This window comes from Eublepharis macularius, chromosome 1, assembly GCF_028583425.1.
Source record: "Eublepharis macularius isolate TG4126 chromosome 1, MPM_Emac_v1.0, whole genome shotgun sequence".
Taxonomy (NCBI): Eukaryota; Metazoa; Chordata; class Lepidosauria; order Squamata; family Eublepharidae; genus Eublepharis; species Eublepharis macularius.
In genome coordinates, this window is record NC_072790.1 from 190280198 (window position 1) to 190303085 (window position 22888).

At 39.5% G+C, this 22888-nt stretch overlaps 1 protein-coding gene across 1 annotated transcript in view; it reads right to left on the minus strand.

The window, feature by feature from the left end:
• Positions 1 to 4998: 4998 nt before the first annotated feature.
• Positions 4999 to 22888, minus strand: part of KCNK2 (potassium two pore domain channel subfamily K member 2) — a 146180-nt gene continuing 128290 nt past the window's right edge. Inside the window, exon 7 of the mRNA XM_054981405.1 lies at positions 4999 to 7196. Within this exon, the coding sequence (XP_054837380.1) occupies positions 6879 to 7196 (318 nt within the window). The 3' untranslated portion in view covers positions 4999 to 6878. The remainder of the gene's footprint in view (positions 7197 to 22888) is intronic.

A 22888-nucleotide genomic window follows, 5' to 3' on the forward strand; every position in this document is an offset into this window, starting at 1 on the left:
ATTTATAACTTCAGTTAGGATACACCTCTTAGTGCCATCCTAAGCTGAGCTATGCCCTTCTAAGTCAGTTAATATTAATGGATTCAGAAGGGTTCAGCTCTACATAAGATGGCACTGTTAGTTTGTAATGATGATAAAATAAGGTTATTATTTCTTATAACAGAAGGATATGATAATGGCTGATGCTAATATTCAGTTCAGTTTATTAATAACCTATCTCATGTATCTCTTTGAAAGAAATTGTACTAAACTCCCATTTTTGCTGTAAGTCTTCTGTATATCTGGTAACTCCTTTCAGACTTGCTATTTAGAAATGTTTAATTATCAGTAATTAAAATGAAGCCATGAATACCATTATATTTATAATTAGAAAAGTAATATGAGTCTGCAGTTTACCCATTGGAAAATATTATTCATCACTGTTGAGAACATGTGATTTAGTTGTTTAATATATGCGCATAGGATAGTAGGTATTGATGAATATTATACATACTCATTTACTAAGACTAGCTTAAATCGGCTGTAAGCATTGGGGGGGCTATTCAAAGTTTTATTGTACTCTATGTTTTAAATTTGGATTTGTAAACTGTCTTGGGAGTATCAATATTTTTATTAATTAACTAACGTCTGGGCTAACAAAATGAATTGCTTTCAGAAATGCCTTGCTGTTGCTAAGACTAATCAGCAGAATCATTATAAACATGAATCTGTATATTAATATGAACTAAGGTTGCTGACTCCATGGATAACATGAATCTCTTTAGTATGAAAGAGGAAGGACTACAGACAAATGATGTTGATTTCAATGTTGAAAAGGCATATAACATGTAATCCTCTTCTAGTTTGCTTTTTACAAAGTGTAGTAATATGAGGCTTTTCCTCATAGGTCAGGGCCCCCCAACATAGTGCCTGTAGGCACCATTGTACCCACTCACAGTTTTCCTGGTGCCCACCAAGTGTTTTTAGAAAGTGGATGAGACCATGTGGAGCTTTTGCCTAGCATGGTCTTTGATTGGCCATTGGAAATTTGATTGGCTGTGCAGATGGTTTAAAACATTGCTTTGGCAGAAGCTATACAAGGATCTTCACTGTGTGACCAAAGGTAAACTGTGGCAGCTGTTTTGTGGCTGGCTTTGTCTCCTGAAGCAGTCATTTTGAGGCAGGCCAAATGTGCCTGCAAGCTCAAAAATTTGGGGGACCCCGTCATACGTAGTCAATTCACTTTTTGCCAGTACAAAACATATTCCTGCTATTTCTGGAATGGAGAAAGAGTTGCAGGAGGACATTTACAATCTGTAATATTTTCTGCACTAAACATTTGAGCAGCACTTATAAAGCTGCTGAAATATGTAACAAATTAAATTAAAATCTGGAAGATACTGTACTAGAGCTCTGTCACCTGATGACCAAGAAGCATCTTTGCATAGCTGGGAAAGGCAAGAAGGCACTGTCCACTTTATCTCACTGAGATTCTATGCTCCTTATATTACCAAATTGAATTCCAGTCTAAATCACCAACCCTAACATGTACTAATGATATCTGCAGCCATGCATCTTCCAACAGAATAGGATAACCTCCAGTCCCAGTGAAGAGTTTGGTGTCTTGTTGGTGAAAGTGGCGGTAATGACCTCTGAAATGAATTTTGAAGAATTTCAGCACTCTAGTAGCCTGGACTTTTGTGGGATTCCAAACTGGTACAATGAAATAAGGGATAAATTATTCCACAGTGCAATGGGGAAATCTTGCACAGCATAGCTTGAATATTTATCAAAATCTGAGATGGTAGAGCAAAACAGGAAAGCTAAAGATCTGTTCAACTAAATTTCTATACACTTCACATTCATACATATATGTAACCCTTACCAAACAATGTGATTTTATTTTAAAGCTACCCAATATTCAAAGGCCTATGAGCAAAATATTGGTGGGAGTATGGAAGACAGAAGCAATGTATTCAAAGGGATTCTTTCCCTTTCTAGGTCTTTGAAATCCATTTGAGTGAAAACGGAATCTGGCATCTTCTGACTGCTCTGTTAGAAACCCTACTCATAGGGCACATGCAGTTTCTTATTTTCTGCAAAGGACAATGGCAGTCACTTAGGCCCAGTGGGGTGGGAAGGTGACAGGTATAGCCAAATCTAATAAGATCTCAGAAGCTAAGCACTTGGATGGGTGACCACCAAGGAAGAATCTACAGAGGAAAGCACTGGAAAATCACCTCTGCTTCAAACTTGCCTTGAAAGCCCCAAGCTGGGGTCACCGTAAGTCAACTGTGACTTGGTGGCACGTACACACACACGCACAAATGCACACCTCTAATAAGGCCAGAGCAGTCTCCACTCTAACATCTATTCTCTCTACTCTTCAATAACTTTATCTTTCTGTCCGTCTGTACATGCAAAGCTGGTGTAATTATTACTAGAATTACTGCTACTCTTGAGTAATTAATTGTTCTCCAAAAATGCCAAATTATATCTCATGGATAAAATAAAGTCCACATCGACACATAATATGTATGTAACTTCTGTATTCCTCCATCATTACTACTGTTCTTCTTTAATTTATGACCAGGGTATGACTGAGCGAAGGACTATTCGTAGTTTCCAGACAATTATTAATGCATCCAAGAATTTCCAGTGACTTCTGCACTTGAGAGTTGAACTTTTATTAAAGGCAGGGCTGAATATGCATTCCTAGATTCTGATATGGGGGATAGCCAGAATGGATGTGCTAAACCCATGGCTCAGAAGGTGAACAAACATCACAATCCCTGGTGTATATGTACTGCAGATTCATTAGGATGCTATTTAAAGAGATTTCTCATCTTTCCAAAGTTCTAATTGTCCAAACGTTTTGGCTGAGTCCCAGACCAGTTGGCTAAATAAGAAAATATTTCACCAACTCTGGAAAATGATCGTTGGTGTTAGAAGTCTCTAACTGACAAAGATAATGGTGACGGTGTCCTTGTTCCTGTACCAGTCCAGGACACAGCTGCTAAGGAATCAGAATGATTCTTTTCCACAGTGGGGCAGGCAAGTTTGGTACTGCAGACCTTGACCTCCTTTTCAGTGTCACTGGGAATTGTACCCATTTACTTGACTTGGACTAGCAACTCCTCCTCTCCAGGGAACTATTGCTGTCCTCACCAGTATGCAACCCAGGACATGTAGTAGGTTGCCAGAGTCACAAGGGAATACCTGAAGGCTAAAGGAGGAAAATGAAATAACAATACTTTGCATTTGTAGTACTTTAGGGTGTTTACAATGCTTCACGTCTATTATTTTTTAAAGCAACCTTGTAAGATAGGTCAGTATTACTGTCTTCATATTGCAAAGGAATCCTCCACTGGTGCAGCCTTTCTATTTAAGTACTGGCCTATGTGTTGAAGAACTGACTGCTGCATATTGTTCCTGTTACGTTCAGATCCAGCTTTGAACATAACAAAAGACTAGTTCTCACTGAACTGGCGGGGAGGCTTCTGTCTGGGCTGTACATGGGGGCTCTCATGACTAGAGATGGGCACGAACAGCAATACGAACAAAAAAAAAGCCATGAACAGCCCAATCTGCTGTTTGCGAACAAGCTGTTTGTGAGACACCATTCTAAATGAACAGGTGGTCGTTGCAAGCCTCGTCGTTGCTGTTCGTTGCTGTTTGTCAAGCCAGACAGTCTGGCACCTGCAATCAATTCCCTTGGCAACTTACGCAGTGATTGTTTGAACTCTGTCTGAACTCCTGCTGTTGCCCTGGAAACCCCAATCTAAGCCCAATTTAGCTTGATAGGCATGTCTTCCTTTCAAGTGTGGAGCTCAAATGTGTTACAACAAGGGAGCAAAGAGCAGGGGGGAGGGGGACTCCCAGCTCTGACTTTGCAGTCAGTGGAGAGACAGTTGCTGTTGGCATTTTGATAGAGAAAGTGCATTGGAGCTTGAATTTTCTTTGTGTGGTGGAATAGGGATCTACCCCTTCAAGTTCCAGGGCAGCTGCCAGGCTCTGGGCCAAGCTATTATTTATTATTGGTCTATTTCCTGCTGCCTGCTCAGGTAAGGTTTCTGGGAGTGGTGCGGTAGGGATCTACCTCTTCAAGTTCCAGGGCTACTGCCAGGCTGTGTGGCCAAGCTATTATTTATTATTAGTACCTTTCCTGGTGCCTGCTCAGGTCAGGTTTCTGGGAGTAGTGCAGTAGGGATCTTGACTTGGATGATGGCTGGAGGAGAGCCTGCTGGCCCCCACGAACAACCAACCACAAACATGTTTGTGAACAGGGCCATGTTTGTGGTTGTTCGTGAGTCCCTGTTCGTGGATGGCAACGAACAACGAACATCACATTCGGGTTTTTTTTCTGTTCGTGCCCATCTCTACTCATGACTGAATGCTCCTCATATTAAAATATTTTCACAGACATCTAATCTGAGATGTTTCTATGCAAAATACTTCTGCATAATAAGAGGTGTGTGAGCAAGTGAATTGTAGATACAGCTGAGCCTTTAGTAGTGGCATTCTGTCTAAAATAGCAAGATGCTATCTAAAATCCCTCGGAGTGTAAAAAGTAGCTTGCAGAGTAATGGGGGTGGGGGGGGGGGAGGTGCTGATCTTCAGCAACAGACATTTTAAGTCTGTTTTGTGTCCACAGTGCTTTCTTTATGTTTAAAGAAGCTTTCAGTCAATGTTTACGACAAAATACAAATATAAAGGGGCAGGAGCAAGGACAGTAGTTATGCTTAATTTGAGAAGAAACAAGTTAATACTAAAAGGACATAATGGTCTTGAATCTGCCAAGTTCATTTAATTCACTAACAATTGCAGTTTGGTACAAAATCATTCTAATTTCAGAGCTCTACTGTGCAGGTCTTAGAAAAGATTTCTCACCATTATAATAGCAACAAGTAGGAGACTTGGTAAAGTATGTTTTAATTAAAAACTTTATTATTTTCATTTTCATTACAATTCACAGTTTATACATGGCAAGTTGACCTTTCTTACCATGTCAACATTCAGAACACTGTGCTGGGGAAAATGATAGGGATAGCTGGGGGCTTTTTCTTTGAAGAGCCTGGCCATAATTAATGGAACTTTGCTGACTTGAGATGTATACTCTCATTCACTCCTCAATGACTGCTATTTACACTGATAACTTAGATTTGTAGAAAAGAAGACGAAGCATCCATTAATTTAACATTCATAGTGTATAATGTTATTTAATAGTAGCAGACAATATGGATTTATTTGAATTGTGTCCAATCAATGTCCCATTTTGCTTTAATGTTCTCAGAGTCAAGGGTGTGAGCCTCAAATAGCTCTACAGGTGCAAGCCCCTGACATTTCAATGGCTTTGCACCATAGTTATGCTTTGAGGATCAGGCTGCCTATTAATCTTTTAAAGGGCATTTATTTTATATACAGCCAGGTTGCAATAGAATAAAATCATTAAAAATGTTAAAAGATAATCAATTCCATTATTTTAATCCTGCATTCCTTCTGAATCTTGCACACACAGAGAAAGTAACAAAGACACAAGAGGCTTTAAAATTAAAGTCAGTATTTTTTCTTTAAAACAACTGAAGAAATCCCCAGGATAGGTTTCAGATCTGCATATCAGCCTATTCTATCCAAATATCCATTGATATTCAGATTGTGCTATTGGTCAACTGTTTTTCACGTCTGCATTTGTCTTCAGATACCTTCTATATTCTCAGTGGAGAAAGTCACAGTGATGATGCCAGTTTCAGCTGCATTCCCCCTTTAATCCCACCTATAGAGTAGGTAAAAAACATTGTAAGTTGTAACATTCAAGAAGGCAATCCAGCAGGCAGGATCCCTGTGCTAAAATAGCTTATGGCATGACGTGGCTAAAACAAAATCTTTTAGAATCCCTTTCTGCCAGCAGCATTGCATTTACTAGAAATCCCGCTGCTGCTGCTGCTTCAGCATTTTCCTGCATTGATGGTATGTAAATGAATCTTTTGAATGCACCATTAATATCAATATTTGTTATCATCTATCACATAATTTAGCAACACAACACTGAAGATTTTTTGGTATGTGATGCGTGGGGCTGAAGTGCGGACTATAGCTTAAATAATACCTGACATGGATCCATAAATTCTACAGGTCTACAGAGTGTACATATATCATCTGTACCTGAGTAAAAGAAATGCTTGCTGGGGACACCTTTTGCACCCTCATAATTGCGGTGCCTTTAAAGCTAGAGTTAGGAGTGTTGCTTTGATGTCCTTGGATTTGGCATCTCTTTCAACGCTGGTATCCTCAGCTTTATACACCCTTAAAACATCATTGTTTGGGGCATGATGAAAGCTCAAATGAGATATGTTACTCATGCAGAAACCAACCAACCAACTGACAAAAACCCATATGAGAGTTATAGAGGTTCTGTTTCTTTAAAAGATAAGGCACTGACAAAAATTTCTTAGGTAAAAGGCTGCATAAAATTTTCTTGCCATTTACATTTAGTTTGTAAGTCCATACATGGTCCATTCCTAGGCTTGTTAAGGTAGACCCTGAAAAGTTTAAGGACTGATCCCTCAAAGCTACATTGTTAACCTAAACCGGTATTATTCATTCGTTACGCCTTATGGCACATTAGGAGAGATGAAAAAAACAGTCTGGGCACAAAAAAAGGCATCAGACATTGCTTGTTCCAGCATTTGTCAATGACAGAAGTGCCATTCATTTTGTGTCTTTCAAGAAATATGATGGTGACTCTGAATCCTTATTGTGGTAGGTTTCTGTTGGAACTCATGCATGTGGTAAAAAATGCTGTTAGCATCAGTTATGAACAGGAAAAAGTATCAGGAACTACAAGGTAAGTCTAAATCATAGGCTTCTTCTGATTAAAAGATCAGGATTCAAAGTCAGTGCTACTTAATGTTTTCAATAACAGCAATTTCTTCAGCTGCACAGTGAGGAGTCAAGCCATTCATATAAATGCTGTCTGTCTTTGAGATGGCAGGCAAGATATCTTTCTCGCTGGTGAGGTGGTTGACAGACAAGGTTCTCTTGCAAGGGGTCAGGTCCTGGCTGTGGTTCATGGCCATTTCTGCAGAGAGCTTCCTTTTGATGGAGGTGGCCCTCTGGAACTTGTCATAAATTTCCACACTCAGGCGCCTGCGTGTTTCTTTGAACTCTGCGGTGACATTGGCCGTCCATTCAGCTGCATGAGCTCTGAACTCCCCCACCTAAGGAACACAGCAACAGAGGGAAGAAAAAAGAGAGAGAGAAATAACATTGCAATACACTTCTTAAAAACGCTTGAGCATGTAAAGTCTCCAAAGGAACAAAGGGTAAAATGTGCCCAAAAGACTGACAATGAGCAGCTGCCCATTGGCACTGTTCTTTTGTGCCCTGAATATTCCCTTTGATCAATGTTCAGTTTCTAATTATTTTGTTCCAGTGGAAAAATTTAGTTGCTGTATTAATATAATAAAAAGGACACACTGTCATAAACAGCTAAAATCACTGTAGCAAAAACATTTCACAGCTCTTTTTATAATTTTATCTAGGCCAGTGAGGTGAAATTGCCTTTAAAAATTAAGCCTGGACAGCTGAAAGGATCCCAGCTGGACAGGGAGCACTGAATTCCCAGCAATCCAGAATGCCTGTTATGTGTTGTTACTAGGGGAGATGTCGTGGTTATTTATGGAGACCCTAGTTGCATGTGTAACGATCCCTGTGAGATTCAATACTGACATTTCTAAATTTAGATGGAAAGGGCTTTTAAAAGAATAATGTCAGCTGTCGCTGTTCTATTTTTAGTGCTCGTTTGAAACAAGGATTAAGGCAAGTGACAGTTTTAGTCAAGTCAGCAGAATGGTGGCCGTTTCCCCCTTCTACTGCAGTCAATATGTGAAAATTGCAAGGATACTATGATAAGGAGGGACTCTGTTACTAATACTTTCTGATCTGATATACGTACAATCCAGGTGCTTCATTTCATAAAGTGAAGAAAGCCTTCACTACTTTTAAGCTAATAACTGTTTCCTTTCCAACTGATTTACATGACCTCGGGACAGTGGCTGGCCACTTGGGCCAATGTTATTTCCTCAGCCCAAATTCTAATGTGCCATGCTATCTGTACTCTTCAGTAAGTTCAAATGGCAACATCACTAGGTGTGTGCACAGGAATTTATTCAGGTTTGGATTAATCCTATGTTTTCCACCTAAAATTTGTTCTGATTCTGTAACATCATTGTAACACATATTCCAGTTTCCAAATCTTTATTATATTTGAGCAATATTCCCTTTGGCTACAATGGGAAAGATTTTCCTGTCTGTAACTTTTGGGTCTCTCAGTCAAGAGGGATGGCATTCGCAGAGGTTATAACTCTCATCCAAGGGCTCCCTCCACCCCTGCAATTTTCCAGCAGCTAGAAGAAAGCCTCACATTTTAAAGGCAATTAAAATTCTCACTTGCAAATCAGGCTGGAAGAATTTAAAAAATCAACCAAACAAACACTCAATGAAGTAAGGAAGTGGGAGGAAGCAGGGTTTGTCTTCAGTTACCTGTACACTCAGCTTTTTGTAAACAAATAAGTAACTCCCTGCTTTACATATGAATAAATGGACTCATGCATATCATGTTCCCCCCACAGTTGGTTGTTTAAACTACCATTTAGCATGCCCAAGAGATTTCTGATTTTGAATGAGTACTTCACTTAGATTATCTGATTTGTTTCCTAACTTTTTTCTATGGGGAGGACACTTTACATCTCCATCTGCAGGGAAAGTGGGCTGCCTATTACCGGAAGAGGGGAGGGGCACTGGGCAGCTGCCTTTATCAATTCTAGAAAAGCTCTTCCCCTGCCTTCCTAATGTACGCACAGCCCCATAAAAGCAAAGAGTGATTGCAGACATTGTGCCATCATCAAAAATAATACTCAGATGCGGTCCAGTAAGTTCATTCATTCAGATTACTTATCCTTCCAAAGTAAATGAATAAGAATATTTCCAAATGCACATTCTTGTACATAAACCTACTTTAGGGTTGTCTGTAAAATCATGGCAAATTGCTGTTTGTGCTCATAACAGAGCACCTTATTGACTGCTTTACTAAATCAACATCTAACAGCTCATGCATGCATGTCCTAGCTGTGTAGGTAAAGGTAAAGGTGCAAGCACCAAGTTATTACTGACCCATAGGGAACGTCGCATCATGACATTTTCTTGGCAGACATAAGCCAATCGGTATTTAATAACACAAGTGAAAACAAGTTCAGCCTTTACCCCTGTATTTTTTCCTATCTCAGTCTTACCCTCTGTTTCCTTATACAGCAGGCCCATTTACCAATTAGCTCCATGGAGCTAAAAGAAGAATCCAAATTCTATAGCATATAAATTTAGTTGCAGCTGCTCTCAGCTTATGCCCTTAGGGCTGTGGTTGAAATTCCATTTTCTCCTATGCTGGAATTCAGTGTGGTCCTCTTCATTTCTGTAAGAGCACAAGCATTTTTTTTCCCACACAGAAATCCAGGTTAAATGTAAGGCATCACCAGGCAAAAAGATCTCAGGTGTCAGGGCTTGAAAATACTGCCTGCAGGAGTTGAGGATACTAAGTTAGATAGGTCAGTGGTGTGAGTCAGTATCTGCTCATTTCTAGAAAGCCGGTGATAGGCTGATAGTGTAGGGAAGGAGCCAGTGATCACAGTGGTTGCTGGCACCAGTGATACTGCCAAATCTAGTCATATTGTCCTGGAGGAAAACTAGCAGGCAAGAGATTCAATTCTAAGACCTTCATCCTCAGAAATGCTCTCTGTTCCATACAAGGTCAGAAGGATGGCTGGGGATTAGAGGTCTAAAGATGTGGAGGAGATTATGTTGCTGGGAGAAAGGCTATAGATCTGTTAAGTACTGGGGAACGTTTTGGAATATGCTGAGTAGGGTTGCCATCCCCCTGCCTGGGATGGGGGATCCCCTGATCCCCCCTCCCCCCACACCCACTTACCTGGCTGGTGGGGGGGCATGCTCCCTGGGGTGCCCCTCTCCCTGGGTGGCACAGCGTGCCCCTGGGTGCGGGGCGCACTTGCGTGCCATGAGAGCGGGCAGCGGTGGTGGCAGAGACAGCAGGCAGCGGTGGCAAGAGCAGAATGCTCTCACCCCTGCTGCGGCAGCCACGGTAGCTCCACCCCTTGTCCCTGCTGGTGCGGGCTGCACAGGGGCAGCGGCAGCCACAGCGAGAGAGAAGGCTGTGGCCACCACAGCTCGCTCTCTCACTGCAGCTGCCGCTGCCTCTGTGCAGCCTGCGCCAGCAGAGACAAGGGGCACGGCAGTGGTGGCAGCGGCAAGAGAGCAAGCAGAGGTGGCCACGGCCTGCTCTCTTGCTGCCGCCACCGCCGCCTCCTCTGTGCAGCCCGCGCCGGCAGGGACAAGGGCGCAGTGGCAGCAGCAGTATGAGAGAGCTGCCCGCTCTGTCTGCCCCTCCCCGGTTTGCGTGACACACAGGGCGCCCTTTGACCCTGTGCGATGACATCACTGGGAGTGATTCCTGTTTCTGCCTGCTACTTGCAAGCACTTTGGAACCCAATTATCTCCCTGACCAAAACTTTGATGACAATCTTGAAATGGAAAGAAGGGAGGAAACCAGAGGAGAAAGTTGTATATTAATGTATGACTTCAACTATCTTGAATAGGTAAATGTGGAAGATGGTAGAAACTTTATTTATAGCATGAAGGGAAGGTAATAAGCAACAGGCCATTCCATTATAATGTAATCAACTTCCTTTCTCCTATATCATTTCATAGTTGATGGGAGCATAAGACTAAGGCTTACATTGCTAGCTATTGGGTATTTTAGGGTCTAGGATTGGATCAACCAATTGCTTCCACTGCTTTTGGAGCAAGATTTAGTGTATAATACATTGCAGTATTTATGCAACTAAAAACATATAGGTTAGGAGCAAGCCATATGTAACCCATGACATTTTCTTGTAAACATTTTATTTCTATTAAAAGTATAGAATTTATAGCCTAGGGATCAAAAGGTCACAGAGCATGGACAGTTGGTAAAGTTGTTCCTAGATTACCAACTGCCAGAGCCCTGCCCCCTCTCTCAGTCTGGCCTGCAGCAGATGAGAGGCCTACAGCCTGATGGAGGAAACTGGTGATTTCTTTGCAGGTATACGACGGGGAAAATTAAATGAGAAATTAAATTATTTTTTTTATAAAAAAATTTATTAGGTGAGTACAGATTACAAATATAATTTTCAATTAAAAACCTAAATATCACTTTTCCCCCACCCTTTCCCTCCCCCCTTTTTCATAGACTTCCAACAGCTTTCCAACCCATATCTTATTCTATAACTTACTTATCTATTCACTCTATATATTATTATCTCCTATTTTGTTAATAAGCTAAATAATATCCATTAAAATCAAATCTATTCAAAATTTAAACTAACAATAATTAAAACTTCACTTTGAATGGTAAAGATCCCTATCCCTAGTAATTTCCCCAATTAATAACTTTCAAATTGCCATAATTTCCCCTTCACGTCCCACTTTTTCTCCAAATACTCCTTCAATCTCCCCCAGTCCTTGAAAAATTCTTCCGAATTCTGGTCTCTCAGCCTTCTTGTCATTTTGTCCATTTCCGCCATGTACAGCAACTTTTGTATCCACTCTCCAATAGATGGTATTTCTTGCACTTTCCATTTCTGCGCATATAGAATTCTTGCCGCTGTTGTCATATAAAATAACAATGTTCTGTATTGCGTAGGAACATCTTCCATACTTTCTTGTAGTATAACTTCTTCCAATTCTGAATCTTTCCATTTAATTCCATCCTTTGAACGATCTGAGTTATATAAGTCCTTTATCTGCCTATATTGAAACCATCCATAGCAAAAAGCTAGCTCTTCTTCTGTTTTAATTCTTGTCATATTCTGCTCCTGGATAAGAATCTTTTTATAGGACAGGCATTGGTCTCTATTATAAATAGCTCTCGGGTCAATAGTTTCAAATGGTACCACCCACGAGGGGATACCCTCACCCAGATAACTTTTGTATTTTTTCCAGATTGTGAAGAGACTTCTTCTGACATAATGGTGTAGAAACATAGAATCAGCTTTCAATTTATCATGCCACAAGTAGGCATGCCATCCAAACAATTTTTATAGCCTTCCAAAGTTAGTAACTTACAGTTCTCCAGTGACATCCAATCTTTAAGCCAAACCAAACAAACTGCTTCGTAGTATAATATGATATTTGGCAATTGCAGTCCACCTCTCTCTTTGGCATCGCACAACACTTTCATTTTTACTCGAGGTTTCTTGCCTGCCCATACAACATCGGAAATCTTCCTCTGCCACTTTTCAAATTGCTTACTGTCTCTGATAATTTTGTAATAAAAACATGATCTGCGGTAACACATTCATCTTGACTGCCGCTATTCTTCCCAGCCATGACAGATTTAGTTTGTTCCATTTAATCAAGTCTCTATCAATCTGCTGCCATAGCTTTTCATAGTTATTCTTGAACAAGTCAATATTCTTGGCTGTAAGCTCAATTCCTAAATATTTTACTTTATGCGTTACTTCGCAGTTTGTAATTTCCATCAATTCTTGTTGCTTTTGTTTGATCATATTCTTACATAATATCTTTGATTTCCTCTTGTTAACATGAAATCCAGCCAGATCTCCGAATTCCTTTATTTTATCTAGCAACTTTGGCATATTTTGTATTGGGTCCTCAACAATAACCATCACATCATCCACAAACGCTCTAACTTTGTAGGTGAAGTCTTTAATCTTTATGCCTCTTATAGCATCATCCTCTCGAATCTGAATCAGTAACATTTCCAAAATCAAAGTGAACAACAATGGAGATAATGGGCAACCTTGTCTTGTACCCTTTCTGATTTCCAATTTTTTAGTTAAATCATTGTTAACTACAATTGCTGCACATTGGTCTTTGTAAATCGCTCTTACGGCTTGAATAAAGTCTTTCCCCATTTGCAGTTTTTCCATTGTGGCGAACATAAAACTCCAATTTAGATTATCAAAGGCTTTCTCTGCGTCCACAAAAAAGAAACCAACCTCTTTCTCACAATGTTTGTCATAATATTCTATCGCATTTAAAACAGTTCTCAAATTGTCTTTAATTTGTCTGTTTGGAAGGAAGCCTGCTTGTTCTTCTGCAATAAATTCCATGAGCCCCTACTTTAATCTCTCCGCCAAAATTTTTGCAAAAATTTTATAATCATTATTCAGCAATGAAATAGGTCGATAGTTTTTAACATTGCATAAATCCTGGCCTTCCTTTGGTATCAGTGATATAATGGCCTCATTCCAAGATTCTGGGACCTTTTGTCCTCTTAAAATTTCATTCATTACCACCTTCAAGAAAGGTACCAATTCATTTGCCAATGATTTATAGAATTTGGCCGTAATTCCATCTGGACCTGGTGCCTTGCCTAATTTAGTCGACTGAATAGCTTCTTTTATCTCTTTCTCTGTAATTTCTGCATTCAGCTTTTCCTTCCATTTTTCTGATATCAATGGCAATTTAATTTTATCTAACTATTGTTCAATAGCTTCCAAATTTACTTCTTTCCTCTGATACAGTTTTGCATAAAACTTAAAAAATGCTCTACTAATCGCTGGTTGATCCATCAATGTCATTCCATTTTCTTGAATCTTAGTTATCACCTTTTTTTCTTTTTTCTTTTTCAGCTGCCACGCTAAATATTTCCTGGGTTTATTTGCCCCTTCAAAGGACTTTTGATTTAATTTCTTCAGTTCCCATTCCAGTTCTTTATTCTCCATTGTTTTCAATTGTTCTTGCAAAATTTTAATTTTTTGATACAGTTTCTTTTTCTCTGGTCTTTTCTTCAGTTGTATCTCCTTAGTTCTTATTTTCTCCACAATTTCTTTCTTTTTTCCCTCTTTTCTTTTTTTATCCCTTGCATTTAAGTCCATTAATACCCCTCTAATAACTGCTTTATAAGTATCGCAAACTTTATAGGTTGGAACGGTGTTATTCAAATTATACTGTATAAAAAATTTGGTCTCCTTTTGTAACAGTTCTAAATTGCCCTTTTGCTGCAGAAAATCCTCATTTATTCTCCATCCTCGTCTTTTGGTGCATTTTCCAAAGTTCCACATAATTGGATTATGGTCTGAGCCTACTTTTGACATTATCTCCACATCTTTTGTCCATACAATCAAGTCCTTAGAGGCCCAGATCATATCGATTCTTGATAATGTCAGATGTCTTGGCGAAAAATACGTATACTGCTTTACCTTAGGATTATTCCTTCTCCAAACATCCTCCAAATTCTCCTGATTCTTAATCTCAAAGAAGGATTTTGGCAAAAGTCCTCTTTTCTTTTGTGCACCCTTTGTTTTTTTTATCAACGTCTAAAGCTGTAACTCCATTGAAGTCACCTGCCAAAATTATTTGTGAGTAAGTTAGTCCGTCCAATTGTTTCTGTAGATCCTTAAAAAAATTGTCCTTAGCATCATTAGGTGCATAAATCCCAATCAGCAAAATCTTTTCCGTATTCCAAATAATTTCCACGGCTATATATCTGCCTTCCATATCGTTAAATATCATTTTAGGTTGCAATTCATCTTTAATATATAAAACAACTCCTCTTTTTTTTTGCTTCGATGTAGCTGCAAATTCCCTTCCCAATTTAACATTCTTTAAATATTTCACATCTTGTTTCTTAATATGGGTCTCCTGTAAGCAAATTATATTGCAATTCTGTTTAGATAGCCAGTGGAAGATAGTTTTGTGTTTAGAAGGTGAGTTCAGTCCATTTACATTCCAAGATATGATTTTGCATTCCATAATCAAATTCTGGATCTTTTAGGTAAGTCTTTTTCATTGTCCATAAAAAAACCTCTCCATCTCATGACTGGACCTGATCATTTTCTTGACTGTTTGGAATTCAAAACTCAAACCCTCTGGTATCTCCCATCTATATCTACTATTCAAATCCTTCAACATTTGAACCAATTCTCTATATTTCTTCCTTTCCAACAAGACTCCCCTAGGTAGCTCTTTCATTATTCGCACTCTTTTTCCAGCAATTTCCAAAGGGTTTTGAAACTGCTTACTCACAATATCTTCTCTTGTTCTTTTTGTTGTAAATTTCACTATCGTATCTCTTGGTAGATTTTTTTGAGCTACATATTTTGAATTAATTCTGTATGCCACATCCAGAAAAGCCGCAACTTCTTCCACTTCCTTGTCCAAAAATTCTGCAAGTATTTCTGATATCTGTTCTTGGGCTGATTTCTCCTCTACTTCTGGGACTCCGCGAAATCTGAGTTGTCTTTCCATGTGTTTACATTCCATCACGGCCATTCTTCCTTGCAAACCTTTGGTTTCTATCTTAAAAGAAGCGGACAGTTTATCAACTTTGTCTTCCATTACTTTAACTTTCAACTGCGTCGTTTGTAATTCCTTCTTGACCTCATCGATACTCTTGGTTACTTCTGCCACCTCCGATTTAAGTGTCTTTAAAATCTTTCGCCATATCCCTTATCATATCCTTAACCTCTTTATTTCCATCCGCCACTTTCTTATCAAGACTCTCCAATGCCGACTGCCACTCCTTCTTTGACATCGTGGGGCTAGCTTTACCTCGCTCCCACGAGTCTGCTCTCTTCCGCAACTCCGTGGCGAAAGTAATTTATTATTTTCAAAGTTAAGTCCTCTATTTTAAACAAACTCTTCTCCGATTATAAAATTCTGGTATCCAAAATGGCGGGCGTCTTTTCTCTATGGTTTTGACTCAAAGCTTCTGCCCTTATCCTTCTCCAAGATGGCTCACTTCTGCTTAAGTTGAGGTCTTGCCCTTTTCCATTTCCAAAATGGCGCACTTCCTTTTCCTGATTTCCTTTAGTTGCCGCTTCCAGCCCGTTACTCTATTGCTTTGACGCACTTCCTGCTCCGTCACAACCACACAGCAGTTCTCGCGTTTCTTCAAGTTTCCCACAGTTCACTATCTCTCTTAGACCGCAGGTATGTAAACAATAATCACTTTTCCGCTCTAATTCTTCTAAATAAATTATTTTTAACTCAATCACTTTGCCGGAACATAGCCAATAAGTCTTTAAAACTTAGCAATCTTTATCTTCCAAATTAATTTAGTTCCTCTTATCAAAATTCTTCTTGAAAAGAGAGAGAGCAATCTTTACCTTAACAATTCTATTTGCGGGTTGTAATCACTGTTTCAGTACTCAAAATGTTCCAAATTAGTCCAAATTAATTACTGAAGCTTGGGTACGATGATCTTATGTCAATTCAATGACTCCAAAGCCACTGCAGAGATCTTTGCCATCCTTCATAGAGTGGGACCTCAAGGCTGGGTGGGCGGTTGTTGCGCAGATCTCCCCCCACAACCGAGATCAATGCAGCCTCTGGATCCTGAGCGTTCACGCCTGTTCTCCGCCTCAGAACAGGGGGCCACGGGCGATCTAGCACCCCACTAGCCCTCACAAACAGCGGCTCGGACAGCTCCGCTCCCTGAGCTGTGTCAGACCACCATGGTCCCAAACCGGAAGTCCAAGAAATTAAATTATTGAATTTCCTTTTTAGGAGACATTTATTTTGTTTATTTTATTAGATTTATATCTCGCCTTCCCCACGAATGGGCTCAGGGCAGCTAACATCAGCAAAACATCAATAAATACAGTCTTAAAAACACACAAAACTATAAAAGTTATCACTAATCACAGTAATTCAATTCCAGGTGTTGTTAAAATACATTATTAAAAGAAGGGGGTTGTCAAAATGTTAGATATTGTTTAAAACTCTTCCCCCAGTCTGCCTGCAGCAGGCGAGAGAAGGCCTAGAGCCTGACAGAAGAAACTGCCGATTTCTTTGCAGGCTCAAGGTGGAGACTGAAATCCTCAAGAGCAGGAGCCCTTGAAGAGAACACAGAGGAAGAGGCAGCCCTGTGCTTCTTCTATCAGTGAAAATCTTGGACTTTGTATTACTAGACACCATTTGTTAGGGCTTGCTTTTGTTCAGTGCCCTTCCTGAAGGACACTAAAGATCCTGTCCTCACAGGATCTAGGGTTGCTAGATGTCCACTTTTTTGCTAGGGTTGCCAGATGTCCACTTTTGGCCCAGACAGGCTGTTATTTTGGGGGGGCTGTCATAGAAAATAGTCTTCCAAATACTAGACACCTCCCGTAGGTTGCCTGGCCTGGCTGCCCAGCCTCCAGCGGCTGTGTGGCATTGCTGCTGGGCCAGGAAAGTGGCCTGCTGCTCTAGGTGCCCAGGCAGCCTCCTGCATCGGCATCACACCACTCAGTGGCCAGCTAGCCTTGGAAGCCTCCTGTGGCAGCATGATGGTGCCAAGAAACAGCCAGCCAGCCCAGGCTAGGGACAGGCGGTCTCCTGCAGCAGTGCAGCACAACCCAAGAGTGGCCAGCCAGCCCAGCCAGAAGTGGCAGTGGGTTGGCAGGATGATGTCAGTTTTTACAGTGACATCATCACATGTGCATGCAAAACATAAGTCCCTCCTGCCTCTCCCCAGGGTCCAGTATTGGCTGGACCCCATCTGGTAATCCTAATATTTCTATGTTCACAGTAATTATGATTAAGTTATACCTGTAGTTCAAAGTTGTAGGGTTTATGATAAATGGTCGTTACTTTGTTTTGAGTGTCTTCTTTGTAAAGAAATGTCTTGATTGTTTGCTAAGCCACAGAGGTGGCTCCAATTGGATCTCCAATTCTCCATTTGGAAGAAGGTAATTTAGAAGAGGGATCTGTGTTGCTAGAGCTCTGCTGGGTTACACATACATGAACTCAAGCTCCATTTTGAACTATTATTATAACTCATTATATTCAACAAGGAGATAAAAAATAGTGATTAAACAATTCCAAAGTAAAACCTACTTAAAGCATTTAAATAAATTAGTCCAATTTGTTGGCTTTTCAGACATTGGCAAGCAAACTGATATTAGTTAGTATGACATCATTCCTGGCACAACAATGAAGATAAGGCTTCCCCCCCACCCCGCAGGGGTATTTTGCTTAAAATCTACTAATTTTACCACAATGCCAGCGTAACAATCAGCTGGCATGACAATGAAGGCTCCGGAGCATGCACACACTTTGCATGCATGCATGTTAACTTTCCCCTGCATGCCACCCATGATCCCCGTTGTCCCCTGGTTTGGACCCCTGGGGATCTGGCAACCCTACTGTTACTAAATCTGAGAAAATACATTTGATTATGAAATTAACAAAAACTAAAACCTGCAAACTTCAAATACAAGTTCATAACCTTAATTACTATATCAGAAGTAGATAGGAATGCTTTTGGCTTTAGAATATTTACTGAGATATTTAGAAAAGAAAAAAGGATAAAGCATTTTTCTAAAAATATCACAGCTTGATGTGTTTTGAGGCGAGATACTCATCATGAGATGGAACAGATTCCCAGCATTCAGGCTTGTGGAAGCAGATTTATTGGAAGCCTTTTATTTACAGTTCTCTTTCACAAAATTGTTTTAAAAAATTTAGGCTTCCCATAATATTAGTGGTTATAATAGAGGAGGGATGTTGAGTTTGATTTCTTAAAAATATTTTAACATATTTAAAAAGTAATAAGCTAGATTCTGGAAGAATCAGGTTCAAATCCCTGCTCTGCCATGGAAACTCATTGGGTGACCTTGGGCCAGCCACACTCTTTCAGCCTGACCTACCTCACAGTTGTTGTTGTTGTTGTTTTTATAACAAAAACAAAATAAACTTTTATTTTTTTTTAAGAAGCGTATCGGTTTCATAAAAGTAGTTCTTGGTTCTTAAAGTTACTTCCTATAAACTCATTCACACACATCTCTTCTAAGGCTTCACACACAGTTAGCCTCTTTCTCTGACTCAATATTTCTCACAGACTTGCTTAAAGTTACTCAGGCTGCACACAGCTTGCCTGCTTTCCTCTGACTCTATATACACAGAAATATTAAACCTGTTGTTTAAACCAGTTGTTGTGAGGGAGAAAATGGAGGATACGAGAACAATGTTAGCTGCTTTGGTCCCCTACTGGGGAGAAAGGTGGGATATTAATTATAAAGCAAGTAAATATACAGCACTTTCAGTCAGTAAAACATTGCCTCTGTACTAAGAGATCAGAATGATTTTCCACTGCTGCTAATGTGGAAGCTATTGAAAGGTGTAACCAGTTTCTGAACGCTGAAAGGCAGTGTTTGTAACTTCTTAAATAAGTATGTTACATTGCAGTTCCCAGAGCTTCGGCCCAACTGCAAGCCATGTTAGCATCTCTTGGATCCATCCTTCTAGACTCTACAATGTAGAGGATCCAGCTAATTTGGAGACAAGCGCCTATTATCTCCGACTTACCCTGACTCAGAGTTCCCTTTAATGATGCAAGGGACGTTTGAGTAGTTCCTCAAGTCATGTTCCCCTACTCCATACTGCCCTTCTTTAGCCTCATGTTAACCTCTTCCTGCCAACAGATAAAGGGCTCTTTTAGAACTCTAAAAATGGACCTGGACACATTGTGAGATCCTAGAAGTAAAAGTGTAAAATATTTTTTATTGTTGGCTGGGTTCTCTCTATCACTGCCACTGTCATCTGGTCATGTCTCAATACAAAAAGACAAAGCTCTCGGTTCTTACCTGGAAAAACAGCACTGCCTGGTTTTGTGTCTGCTAATCTTTTTACTAATATCTCAGATCCAGATTCTCCAACTTCTATTAAAGAACACACAGTGAAACTGGTAGACCTGGAGATCTATTGGATTAAATAACTTTGCTAGGCTATGTGTCTTTTAAACATTAACTGCTTTGAAAATTAGAAAATATCATGGAATGTTTTGGTAACACGTGTCATCATGGGTTTTTGCACCAAGACTGGTTAAAAGAGGGAAAGGCTGATCCCTTAGTAACTTCTGGATGACATATTCATCAGATAATTAGAAGTAAGGTAATATCAAGTATTATATGCATTCTTGCTGACCTTTATGTTCTGTATTAGTGAACTGTTGAACTTAATAAATCAATTAATAAAACATCATAATTTGCATAGGCTTGTCTCTTCTGATGGAAATATAAAAGAATTTGGAGTACGCTAGTGCTAACTCTTATGAGGTGGTTTAGGTGTTCTTAGAAACTCCAATCAAAGATCAAGCCTAGATATCTCAAGGCACAGCTGCAAGAGAATTAGTAAAAAATAAAAGGCAAATGTATACAACTGAATGTGGATGCTTTTCTCTGTTTTGTTTTATAGAACATCATTATATGATCAGTTAAACAGTAGTCACCGTATTTTTAAAAACCATCAATAGCCCGTCAAGAATATGCAGCTTCTGTTTACAGAAGAAAACAATTTAAGCTTTGCCAAATGCTTTCACAATTTAAATAGGTAAGTTTTTTTTAAAGAAGCATAGAAATACAATCCAGAAATCTGGAAATGAAAGAAGTATAAACACAATTAAGTCCCACTGAAATCAATGGGACTTAACTCTGCTTAGTCCAACTTGTTTTCAATAAGATATAAGTACCCTTGACTTTATTTGCATTGCAGTCTGCATTTTTCTACAATACAGATCCTTTGCTCACTCTCAGTGGCTTTAAAGCAGTCTTTACCATCTGCTGGACCACTAACAGAATCTGAAAATGTCAACTGATAATCTGAAATGTCATATTTCAATACAATGTGTAAAGCCTCCTGCTTTAAAATGAGAAGTTATTGCACTTGCTTTGCTTTGGTTACCACCCTTCTTCTTTGTCATCCTCTTCAGTACTTGAGTTCAGGCCAGCTATTCAAAACTGCAAACATCCTGATCTGACCTCTTCTTTTCTGTTGCCAATCTCCCAGCAAAGAACCATCTGGCTATGTAGTAGGAGCTACTCATAATGTCCCCAAACTGTTTAGTCTTCACTCTTCATGCCCACTCATCCTGAAGAAGAGGACAAAAAAAGTATCTCTCTAGAAATCACTGTACGATGGGAACAAATAGTAATCTGAATTCACCTTGTGTGCAACTAAGAATGACTTTGGAAGTGACAATCCTACGAAGACAGCCAAATGTGCTGTCTTTCCCTCATTTGGTTGGCATTCTCTGGTGATCAAGTCTAAAGAAGAACATGCAAAGGAAAGCTACATAGATTATAGCTTTGAAACCATCTGCTCCACTTTAGACATAATGATCCTGTACTGCCAACCAAGCAAGAACATACTTGTGGATTTGGCTGGCTGATTCAAATAGACAAGGAAGGGACTGGTGTTAAATTCTGCTGCCCATCTTTTGACAGGAACTAAACATACTAAGTGGATAATACCTCTCCTGAATCAACTATATCAACTGCTACTAAGCCCACTTCTAAGTATGGGTGCTTATTTTTAAAACCCTACATGGCCTCTGTCCAGTATAATTTTCCCACTTATCCTCAAACACTTTGCATAAATAAAATCTGTTAAGCAAGGTTTATGATCTCCTTTGTAGTGGCATTCACAGTTCCTGGCCACTTTCATAATGAAGGTGAAGACTTGTTTTGTTTCAAAACACTTTTGCTGGCAGTTAATGTTAAGTAATTTTTAAATAAATTATTTGTTCTTCACATTTTCTCTTGCTAGCTTTTTATTACTACTTTTTAAATGACTTAATTGATTTTATTGATAATTTTGTTTTGCTGCATGCCTTTATGTGTCATGGTTTGGAATTAGTTATATACTTAATGTTTGATTTTTGTTACTTACTAGTGTATTATGCATAATGCATGATAATGATCCTGCCTTTAAGTTTTGATGTTTGAATTTTGCTCTTGGGTCTGTTACATTCATGAAGGTCTCATCTATCTTCGTTACATATCCACTGCATTGGAAATAACAGTGCTCAGTATAATAACGGTCCAGAGTGTTGCTCTGTATTGCTAACTCTTTTATGCCCTCAGATGCAGTCAAAGGAAATGTTACCTTTTCATTATACAGTTCTCTTTGCCATGTATTGTTAAAGACATAAGCTCAAAAGGTTACTGAGGGAGAGCTGTGTAATTTTCAGACTGCCAGAACACATAAGCAACAAACTTACATAATTTAGGCCTTCCTTCTCTTCATAATAATATTTTGGAAAATATTCAGTCTTCTTATTTCCCTGAGGTATGATATTTCCTTGTGCTACACTCAATTTCAGCTTAATTTGAAGTCTGGTAGTACCTCAGTAGTGATTCAAATGCTAGTTGTCCACACCTTGCACAAAGTTATCCTTGGGGCATATGATATCTTCACAGGCTCTTTAAGGATTCATTAAAATTGGGATGCAGAAAAATATTTAAGTGAATATTCCTGAAAAGAACTTTTTTGGAACCCCTGTAGGGAATAACACCAGCCCAGACAATTTACAGTCTCAGAGCGATGTCAGTAGTAACTGATAAGAACAGATACAGAAAGTGTAATGCCTACTTTGAACATTCTACCCCGCTCCCCAGAGATTTAGTGGGTGACTAGTAGAGGTGGGCATGAACCAAGAAAAATCTGAACCAGGCGATTCGTGGTTCATAATGTTTCACAAACCGTGAACAACGAACTTTCACAAACTTGCCTCAGTTTGCAAACCGGTTTGTTCGGTTCATGGTTCGTCACTTCCCCAGTCCCTAGAATGGCCCCCTACATATTCAGAGATGCCAAACTCGCAGGGAGTCATCAGCATGCTCTCCTCCAGCAACCCTCCAAGTTTGACAGATTGCATTTTAGTTCTCCAAGTTATAGACCCTCAAAACAGGTGCCCGTAGGAAAGTCCTATTAGATATAATGGGAGCCACAAATACCAATGGACTTACATTGGCTCCATTGGAATATATTGCAGACAGCACTAAAAAGTTATGGGATGGAGTTAGAGAATCTTCCTCTGAGAATGCAACGACAGCCCCAAGATGTGGGTTATAATAGA